Source organism: Trichechus manatus, unplaced genomic scaffold, assembly GCF_000243295.1.
Source record: "Trichechus manatus latirostris isolate Lorelei unplaced genomic scaffold, TriManLat1.0 scaffold00238, whole genome shotgun sequence".
In the NCBI taxonomy this organism is placed as follows: Eukaryota; Metazoa; Chordata; class Mammalia; order Sirenia; family Trichechidae; genus Trichechus; species Trichechus manatus.
The window spans coordinates 2,851,738-2,862,971 of record NW_004444174.1 but is presented as its reverse complement, the minus strand read 5'-3'; the positions used below and the strand labels follow the sequence as shown (position 1 = coordinate 2,862,971).

Below are 11,234 nucleotides of genomic sequence, written 5' to 3'. Positions count from 1 at the left end.
CCATCCTGCATATTACAATAACACTATGACCTTGCCTCACTCTGCCCAAGAATTTACAGCAATGTCCCTCATCTCTCATCATAGATAACTTTGGCTTTCAAGATTGTCTTAGTCTAATTCTACTAAACGTATTCCAAATATTTCTCCTTCGAAGCACATTTTCATACATAGTAAGGTTGGCTTATCCGATTCATAGTGACCCTATAGGACAAAATAGAACTGCTCCATAGGGTTTCCAAGGAGCGGCTGGTGGATTCGAACCACCGACCTTTTGGTTAGCAGCCGAGTTATGAGTTGGAATTGACTAAACAGCAACGGGTTTAGGGTTGGCTTACTCAGTCATGCCTGCCCAAACATTGTCTCATTGCCTTTCCCTTTCCAATTATAGAAGTCCTACTCATTCTTCAAGAGTTTAGTTCTAAAACAACAAAAAAATGTAATCCAGTATACTACAGTTCCTTATGAAACTTGGTGTTATTAGTCTAGGACAGTTTAGAATTCAATTGTTCTCTAAGTATTTCATGACCATTAGTTTTGTGTGTCTTTACTTATAAGTAGTGTTAATACATGCCCTTGTTGGACTGGGAAACCATCCATAGCACCTAAGAGCTCACTGCACCAAGATAAGGGACTCCTTTATCACGACTCAGACTCCTAATACTGAGCGCATTTTCTCCCTCATCCGTTCTTTCTATTCCAAATATTCTATCACCTAATTCCTATCAACACTCCCCAGCCTATCTTCCACTTGAAGATAGACAATACTTGGATATGTCACATCTACGTGCAAGTTTAGGCCGCAGTTTATAGAAGCAGTGGAAAGTAATACAAATGCAAGTACCCTCAAATTTCAGAGGATGTTGATACTTCATACTATTATTTATTAACTACTACATTGCCTAGAGAAGGACAGGTGAGACGTCTGTCTTAGTTATCTAGTGCTGCTGTAACAGAAATACCAGTAGTGAGTGGCTTTAACAAACAGAAATTTATTTTTCAGTTTAGGAGGTTAAAACCCATTGCCATCAAGTCGATTCCAATTCATAGCAACCCTATAGCACAGAGTAGAACTGTCTCATAGGGTTTCCAAGGCCACCACATCTTTCTCCTGTGGATCTCCTGGGGGATTTGAAACATCAACCTTTCATTTAGCAGCCAGGTGATTAAGTACTGTGCCACCAGGGCTCCTAGTTTAGGAGGCTAGAAGTCCGGATTCAGGGAGCAGGCTCTAGGGTAAGGCATTCTTTGCCGGCTCTGGGGGAAGGTCTTTGTCTCTTTTCAGCATCTGTAGGCCCGGTGTTCCTTGGCTCCTTGGTGATCTTCATGTGGCATGGCATCTATCTTCCCTGCCACTGACCTGTGTTTCTTTTATATCTCAAAAGAGATTGACTCAAGAAAAATCCTATATTAATGCTGTCTCATTAACATAACAAAAAAAACACATTCTCAAATGGGATTGTAAGTATAGGTATAGGAGTTAGGATTTACAACACATATTTTTGGGGACACAATTCAATCCATAACAGTCTCACTGACAAAGGGAAGAAAATGGGGGAAAGGCTGAATACATTTTATTCTCTACATGGTGTCCTGTCTTAGTACGAAGAATAACATAGATGCTTGGTGATGGATGCTGAAAGAAAGGGTGAATCAATGAATAAACGAATGAACAGCTGACAGACTGACTGCATGAAAGAAGAAAAAAGGAGAAAACCTTGTTCACTTCACTTTAACTTCTATCCCTTAGTTTCCTCATCTACCAAATGAGGTCATTAGAAGGAGTTTAAATTCTCTTCCATCTCAAACATAAGATTCCTGCCCTTTTCGTATTACTTTGTAAATAGATGGGTGGAGACCTCTTCCTAAGTGGAAGGCAGACATCCAAACTTTAGATAATGTCAAGAGAGGGAGAAAAGAGAGAGAGTGCTATTTGCAACGCATTATCAGGATAAGTTAAAGGGTGACAAGGTTACAAACTTTATAATCCTGGGACTTGCTTTTAAAAGAAAATATTGATTCACCAATATTTTGTTCATAAATAAAATTTATTCCTTCAACTGATGAAATAATAAGGCAGATCTTTGTGTCTTAAAATGAAACATTGCCCAAGATAAATTGTTTATTGAAATAAGATGCAAAAGAGAGAATACAGAATGCTGTCATTACAGAACATATATGTACATACACGTAGAGTATCTCCAGGAGGATACATAAGAAACTTGTCATGGTGGTTGCCTTCAAGGGTAGAAAATGTGTGGCTAGGGGAAACGCTGGAAGGGAAACTGATGAAATATTTTAAGTTTCGTATGATGTTCATATATTGCCCATTAATAAAATATGCTAAAATTTTAAAGACATACAAAATATTGGTGAACATGAAAATAAAAACTAAAACTTTCAGTCACCAGTGGAATTATATCTAAAATGTTGAAATGCAGTGTGTGTTCACATATAGCTATACTGCAGCAAGAACATCTGGCCAAAATGAACTAATGCATATGCTGAGTATACTTTGCTGTTGTTAGTTGCTGTGGAAAAGGCTCTGACTCATGGCAACCGTGTGTACAGTACAACAGAACAAAACGTTGCCCAGTCCTATACCATTTTCACAATCACTGGTGTGCACAAGTACGTTGTTGGAGCCACTGGTATGTACAGTGTCTTCCAACTTAGGGGACTCATCTTCCAGCACTATCTCAGGCAATATTCTGTTGTGATCCATAGGGTTTTCATTGGCTGATTTTCAGAAGTCTCTTCTATTTTGCTATTACATCTTTTATTATTTTAAAATGTAACTGTTACAGTGGTAGGACAGTTATAAAAGCTTTTTTAACTAGATAGTATTCAATGAGATTCCTTTGCTTTCTCTAATTTCATATATACAAAAGTTTCATTTTAAAATAATCATAATTTTTTAGACATCAGAAACAACACTGACCCAGCAAGCACTCAATGGTACATACGGTTTCCTTGGAGACTGAAAGTATTTTTTAAAGAACTGTAAAACTACATTAGAATACCATTTAACCAGAATACTCTAATTTTCCTTTGTCTCTAAGGTGGTGGTAGCTCTACTAATCAATCTATTAATTGTATTTGTTATTTGATGATTAATTACTATGAAGTGCCTAAGTGCTAACGGAAACTCAAAATAATTTTGTTCACATGATAGAAGAAAAATCAACGTGAAAAACAAACATCATTTTTAAACTTTGTTTATTCATAGATTAAAATGTAATGCCATACAATTTTAACAATCACTTTAAAAAAAGGATTTATATTTGCATAAAACAGAAGCAAAACAGAAAGATACGAAATAAAATGCTATCTTGCTTCAAGTTTTCAAATCAGTACTTAGAGTACTAATATACATCTATATGCACTGCAAGTATATTATATAAATATACTATAAGTAATCTCAGAACCACAATAAATATGAAGTAGGTTTTTAGGCACATGGCATAGAAAAATGCAAAATCTGCATAATTCTTGAGACTGCTGAGTGACTTACTCTTAGATCATTTTCACACACATATTTTACACAAAACATATAGCTGTCACTCACATGATCCCCAGTCAACTCTGAATCTAACCTTTCATCCTAGTATTAGTGCCTTCTTATTCTTTGATGCTATTGCTCTATATAGCTACTACATACGAAAATATTTTGCAGATTTCTTCACTAACTGCCTAAGAAAGTATCAATGCTAACAAGTAAATACAGCCTATCTACACAATATATTCATGAAAATGTGCTGAGAGGCACGAACTTACAGAACTGCTCGCTGTAATACTGGGAGTTACCCAGAAGGTAAACTCATAAATTTTAAGGTATACCATTTTTGAATTGCTAATACTACTAAATCCAGAAATTATTAGAAACTGAGGTAACACCTGTTTTTTAGAGATAGAAATACTTGAAAATACACTGAAATTATTTTTAAAAAATTCTGACAAAACATGGACCTCAGTCATGGGAAGCTGTTTGTAATCCTTTCAGCGGAAATGTAAAGTAAAGAATCCAAACGAATGCTCTAGTTGAATGTACATATACTGTCAGGATTAAAGGTCACAGCCATGGAACACCTGAGATCGCCCTCTGATAAGCGAAGCCTAATGCTTCTCTTAAAAGAGCCAATGTTCAATGATAAAAATGAACCAAAGAAAACATGCTGATTTCTTCCCCCAGCTACAAGTCAGATTCTGGCATATCTGGCATATCTGCCATCAAGTACCCTATTCCATACCGTCCATTGGGAGCAGTATCCAGAGTTGGTGATCCACTCTGTTTTCGATAAATATTTTTACCAAAATTTGGAGATGACATCTCACTTGATATCTTTCCATGAATAAGGCTCGCGTCATCTCCTTCTAAGTTAACAGGCTCTGTCAGGACCCTTCCCCTCTTATAGGTCACGGATGCTAAATTACCAGAACTATCATCTATGAGGTTGCAGCGACGAATGATGAAGACCACTGGGACAGGGAGTATCGCCAGGACCATCAGCAAAATACAGACAACCATTCCCCACAGTGGATAGCTCAGAAATTCTTCAGATGCCTGTTAGAGCCAAAAAAATAATTATTAAGAATTTATCTTTCTATGCACATACACGAAAACATTTATACTTATCTCAGGTTTTTAAGCAAAGAATTTAGGCTGGTCTTGTGGCTTGCTTTGACCAATAACAATGCAGTGGAAATAACATTAAGAGACTTCCGAGGTTAGGCCTTAAAGGCCTTGCAATTTCTGTTACTGTTCTCTTAGAATGCTACCCTGAGTCCATGATGCTGTGAAGAAGCCAAGAATGAAAGGCCACCTGGAGAGAGAGGCCAAGCTGTACCAGTTCTCCCAGAGGAATGCAACTGAATGCTGAAAGTGAGGCCAACAGAAGAACTGCCCAGCTCACAGAACAGTGAAATTAATAAATAACTGCTGTTTCCCGTCACTGAGTTTTGGCATAGTTTGTTACAAAGCAATAGATGCCTGTTACATGTGCCTTACTATCGTTCTAAAATCTGAAAATCTAAATTTTGAAGCACCTCTGGTCCCAAGGATTTTTATGAGATAATAGACTTGTTTATGCCTCCGTTAAGTTATTATATCAAATTATTGGCCACTGGATAGCTAAAGACTGGGGGTAGCTATGAAAAATCATCACTCTGATAATGGTTACTATCTCTCATGATCATGTTATTTTGTAGCTAATATGACTGGAAAACATAAATTGAAATATTCATTGCTAATATAAAGCAGCTATAATAAAAACTTTACTTCAATATTTACTTATTTTAAAAGATGTCAGCATGACTAATGCATATTTTCATTGTTAAATGGATCTCAGAAACAATTTAATAAATTAACAGGAATAATATTTCTGGAGATGTGATTAATGTTTTCTGGAGTCAAAGGCTTAGCAGTTATTAAATTGTCTATGGTAATATGAATAAAGCTATCTTAATGAGGACAAGGTGAATGTTTCCAATGTATTAAAGAAATCCACAATGTACAAAGAAAATCATAGATGAAAATCACAGATGTTTGGGGGCACAAAACATAAATCTCAAGATCCTTGAATAAGAAAACTATTCATTAAACAACAAAAAAGAAAAAAAAAAACCTGTGAATAAAATAAAAGACAAAAATCTCTAAAAAGGCATTTTATATATATTTTATCTAACTTTCCTACTTTGCATTTTACCTTATCTTCAATCCATGCATTATAGCCAGGAGGACTTAACCCCATATTCACAATGCTAGCTATTAGCAATGATAACAGCATTAGAGGAGAAAGATATTTCCACATATAGTAGTAATATCTCTTGGGAGCAAAGCCCAGCATATCCTTTAGGTCTTCCATAAACCTAAATAAAAAGAAAATATTTCATTACTGCTCCAGTTAATATAACCACACCTTATAAATGTGCGTGATGTCAATGGTATGACAGGAGTTTAGCTACGGAAACCCTATGATATTTTACACTAAATCAAAAGGTCATGTTGAATATAAATTGTAAGTTCAGAACATTTATCAAATAAAATGAAATCGGGTAAGCACTAGAATTTTCATATGACAAAAGCCCTTTTGAGCCAATTACTGAAAAGTCTCCTCCTTCTGCTGACTTTCTATTCTATGAATTCAACACTTACAAAAAATTAAAAATCCCATCTCATTTTTTTTTCTTAGCAACAATCCTTAATAGCATCAAATATTCAAGCAGTGTTTATATTTTCCAAACTCTCATTAATTTTTAGTGTTTGATTGAACTGAAAGAAGATCTACACATTACACAGTATCTCTCAAGTCTCTTTTAATCTATAGATTTCCCCTCCATCACTTTATTTTTTTCCAGTTTTTTTGCTGAATCAGCTGGGTTTTTTGTCCTATAGTTTTCTTCAGTCTGTATTTTGCTGATTTAACCCCCACAGTGTTGCTTAACACGTGCTTCTGATCTTCCTATTTCTTGTAAATTAGTATTTATATTTACAGTCTTGATTAGATTTATATTTGATTTTCTAAGCCATTTATTGAGATATAATTTATATAAAATAAAATTCACCTTTTTTCAGTATATGGTGCTAACATTTTCAGAGCCTAGAGCCATTATATAGTAATCTATCTCCCTTTATATTTATCTCAAGAAAAATATATAATGCCTACCCACCAGTCCTTGTATTGATGTTTCTCCAGTCTGTCTGGTTGTATAAAGCTAGGTCTCTACTAGATTCTTCAAAATGGACTCGTTATAACTATATTCCCTAATTTCTTGCATGTTTGTAATTGTCTTTGGTCACTATATGTGAATGTCAGTTTCGCTGGATTTAAAATCTGTAGCTTATATTTTCTTTCCTTGTGTATTATAAATATGTCTAATGGCATAGTACTTTTCAAAAGTTTTGTTCACTTTCTCTTATAAATGACTTCTTTTTTGTTTTTGCCTGGATACACCATTTCGTTTTCTTTTTCTTTGAAGTAATATTCTAGATTATGTCGAAGTACATTGTGTGCCCTTTCAAAATAAAAATAAGTTGTTCTGCATTTCAGAAAAGTTTCCCCTGAATTATAGTTTTTAATATTTATTCTGGCCATTATTTTTATAGATATATATTATACATATGTTGATTTATCATTGCTTAATTTCTGTTTATATTTAATATTTCCTCTTTTTATCTTCACCTTTTAATTTTCTTAAATAATTACCCATTATGCTTATTTTCTTTGTGCTCTTTTCATTCAATTTAACCTTCATTTCTGAACTGTTTTTCTCTTATTTACAAGTATTTCCTGAGTTCTACACTTCTCTGATGAAGTAGTCACAGCAGGATATATCATTTCCCCAAAATTTTCATATTATATAAGGTATTATGACACAAATATTCCCCTCATGAAACCATCTAACAAAGCAATTAGGAGCATAGGATTTAAAGTTAAACTGAAATGGGTATGAATCTCAACTCTGCCACTGTCCTGGTGAGTAATGAGCAAGTCACTTGGTCTCTCTCTATGCCTGAGTTTTCTCAACTGTGAAATGTAGAACTTCACAAGGTTCTAGGCACATAGCCAACACTCACTATTGATAATCATCTACCAAAATTAAATCAAAACTCCAGAATCCTAGATGATACTATCTGTAAACCTGTTGCCATCAAGTCGATTCCAACTCATAGCGACCCTATAGGACAGTGTAGGACTGCCCCATAAGGTTTCCAAGGAGCAGTTGGTGGATTCAAACTGCCAACCTTTTGGTTAGCAGCTGAGCTCTTAACCACTGCACCACCAGGACTCCAATTATACTACAGTCTACACAATTTTATCTAATCACCTAATAGGGGAATATACTTTATTAAAATAATTGAATGAAGAAAAGTCCGCAAAAGATTCAATTTTGCAGTCAAGAACTTCCCCTCTATTCATTTTTTCTCCTTTTCTAAATGAAATAGGTATTAACAACTAGTCTTCTTAAAATAGAGATGAAAAATAAATGCATAAAAGCAAATGTACTTACTTATCTATGCCATAAATAAAGGATACAGCAATATTCTCCAAAATGACTACAATTAGCAGAGGCAGGGTAGCAGAATAATCATCAAACATTGTAATGAAGTAATTTCCTGAGCGTTGCACAAATATCAGGCCAATACAAAATGCCAGAAGACAACAGATAACTGGAGAAAAGGAATCAATGAGAAAACAAACCTCTATTGAAAGTGAAGTCTTTGAAATTTCATTATGAATTATTATATTCAAACAATACTTTTGCTTTAACTTTTATACCTTTTCAATGATATAAACGGGCAAGATCTTTCCAGATACTGTGGAATATAACAGATTGGAAATCAGGTGACCTGGATTTAGCCCTGGCTTTAATGTGAATTCATTGTAAAACAGGATGCCAACTCATTTCCCTGAGCCTGTGGAAACTTATTTAACAAATGGAAATAATAAATGCAGCAACAACTGAGAGATTTTAAAAGAATAAATTCCCATAGACTACTTCTCTTCTTAATAGCAAAGTAACCTTTCAGGTAGTAAATGTTCACAGGTCATTTCTACCTTTAATGGGCTTTTTATAGTCTTGGAATAGATATAAATTTTTGAATCACCATGTGACTAATGAGGCTTATAAGAGTATTTTGATAAGATACATATTTTTAATATTTGATTAAAATACAATTATTTTTAAAGCAAAAATAGTAATATCTGATCAGATCTAAACTCAACACCAACCCCAATCTATGCCTTTACTCTGCAGACTTGTTAGTTTAGTTTGGATTCTAATTATGCCAGGGTTGGCAATCTGATTATTCAAGTAACAACCAAGAAGAACCATATAAAATGAGTTTCCCAGTAGTATCTAACAAACAGATGCAGAAACTTTAGACCAGGTACCATTAATAAAAAAATTAGAGAGCTTTTTAGAATCCATATAATATGTCTATATTTATGTTACACTTTATTCTCTCACTTTCAGTCAAGAAGCACTCAAAATTACAGATGATTACATTCCATTTCTCAATTACCTTTGAGCAGAGATGGGTAAAACTGAAAGAAGTAGAGCAGGTAATAGAGAGAAGAAAACAGACATCCATGGGTTCAATCATATGGTGGTTCCCTAACAATCTCAGTAAGTATGGGCTAAATTAGCTTTTATCTCTATCTGTTACATTTTTTTATACATAAATATACATCATTGTAAATACATAATGTAGAAAAGGGAAAGTAATGTTTACTTACAATCTACTAAATATTAAAATATTTAAATGCTTGGTACAGTATACAATAAATTTTAATTACCTCACTTAATTCTTATAATATTCCAATTGAAGTATGTATTAGCATCCTTATTTTAAAGATGAGAAAAAATACCCTGAAAAATTTAAGTATCGTACACAAGGTCTCAAGCTGAAAGTGGCAGAGCTGGGATTTGAACCCAGATCTGTCTGACTCCATAGTCTGTGTCACTTTCACTCTCTCCTCATTACACTATAGTATGAGGCAAACACAAAGAAAGTACATTCTAGGTGATACAGACAGTATTGCTAAAGACTTGAGAGAAAATAACGAGTGACTCAAATTTAAGTCATACTTTACTTTCAGAGAAGAAAAAAACATATCGGACAGAGGTGATGCAGAAATATTTCATCAAGGTAAAATATGACTTGAAGTAGAGGTACAGACAGGAAATGGGAGAAGACAGTTTTCATTCCCTTTTGCCCTGACCAATAAGTCTTCCAGTGGAAGTCAGCAAATATTATCTTGTAGCTTTTTGTCCCTACACTGTTGCACTGTTGTTCTTCCTTAATTCTGCAAGCCTTCAGATTACAGAAGGGGATGGTGTGTATATGGTGGGCAAAGATGAAAAAAGAAGCAAAGATGCATGTGTGTTAGCTTGTGAATCAGGCAGGATATTGACAACATTAATGGAAACAGAAAATGCAAAAGTAGAGACTGATTCCTGGGAAAAGATAAAGAAGTTTCTCATTTTTGATTCAGCTAAATTGAAGATATTTAGATATAAATAACAAACTGCTAAAATTTTAATGCAACATACTCAGCAGAGAAGTAAGAGATAAAGATAAATACTGTTTTTGTTAGGTCTTTTCTGTTGTGGAGCGGCTGGTGGGTTCGAACCTCTGACCTTTTGGTTAGCAGCCAAGTGCTTAGCCATTGCACCTGATAAAAGGTATATATTTGAGAGTAGTTTACACAAAAATTATTACTGAATCTTTCAGGGTTAAAAACAGAGCCTTGTGAAGCTCGCAAACCAGTGTCCAGCATTCAAAATCCCCAATATATTTTTTTCCAACCTTATTTCCCATCCTTTACCAATGCCGCTCCTGTACTCCTGGCTGGCTGGCCTGCTTACTGCTTCCTTTATTTCCCTTTATATACGTTTACTAAAACTATCCTCTAACTCTTTAGAAGACCCTCCCCTTTCCAATTCAATGTCCATCTCTTTCTCTGAGAGTTCTATCATATACTGACTTTTGCTTCTTCTGAATTTGTATAGCATGTAAAATCTCCATTACGCTATCTGCCAGTATACATTAAAACTTATTATTTTATATACACAAGTCTTATCTGCCTAACCTAATTATTAGTACCATTATTTTTGGAGATGTGGTTCTCTTAAATCTTTGTTATCTCTCTTATAATTTCTTTTATATCCTTTACATCCCTCAACTGCAAGCATGATGCAATACAAAACTGGTACTTTAATAACTGCTTGCTGATTGGCTTTAATAACAGCCATCGAGATTGATAAATTATTTCATTTTCTTACCTACCTAGAGACATTAACTACCAGAAGAGGACGTGAAACACTTACGGATGAAGATCAAAGACCACAGCCTTCAGTATGGATTACACCTCAACATAAAGAAAACAAAATTCTCACAACTAGACCAATAAGCAACATCATGATAAACGGAGAAAAGATTGAAGTTGTCAAGGATTTCATTTTACTTGGAGCCACAGTCATCACCTATGGAAGCAGCGGTCAAGAAATCAAACGACGCACTGCACTGGGCAAATCTGCTGCAAAAGACCCCTTGGAGTGTTAAAAAGTAAAGATGTCATTTTAAGGACTAAGGTGCACCTGACCCAAGCCATGGTGTTTTCAATAGCCTCATATGCATGTGAAAGCTGGACAATGAATAAAGAAGACTGGAGAAGAATTGATGCCTTTGAATTATGGTGTTGGTGAAGAATATTGAATATACCATGGATTGC

The 11,234-nt window shown here is 34.7% G+C and overlaps 1 protein-coding gene across 3 annotated transcripts in view; it reads right to left on the bottom strand.

Annotated features, from left to right (window-relative positions):
- Positions 1 to 3,199: 3,199 nt before the first annotated feature.
- Positions 3,200 to 11,234, bottom strand: part of SLC6A15 (solute carrier family 6 member 15) — a 66,255-nt gene continuing 58,220 nt past the window's right edge. For all 3 annotated transcript variants that reach the window (XM_023743143.1, XM_023743142.1, XM_023743144.1), the window contains 3 exons: positions 8,008 to 8,167; positions 5,703 to 5,865; positions 3,200 to 4,561 (listed from right to left, as the gene is read on the bottom strand). In XM_023743143.1, coding sequence (XP_023598911.1) covers positions 4,190 to 4,561; positions 5,703 to 5,865; positions 8,008 to 8,167 — 695 coding nt within the window. In that variant the 3' untranslated portion in view covers positions 3,200 to 4,189. The remainder of the gene's footprint in view (positions 4,562 to 5,702; positions 5,866 to 8,007; positions 8,168 to 11,234) is intronic.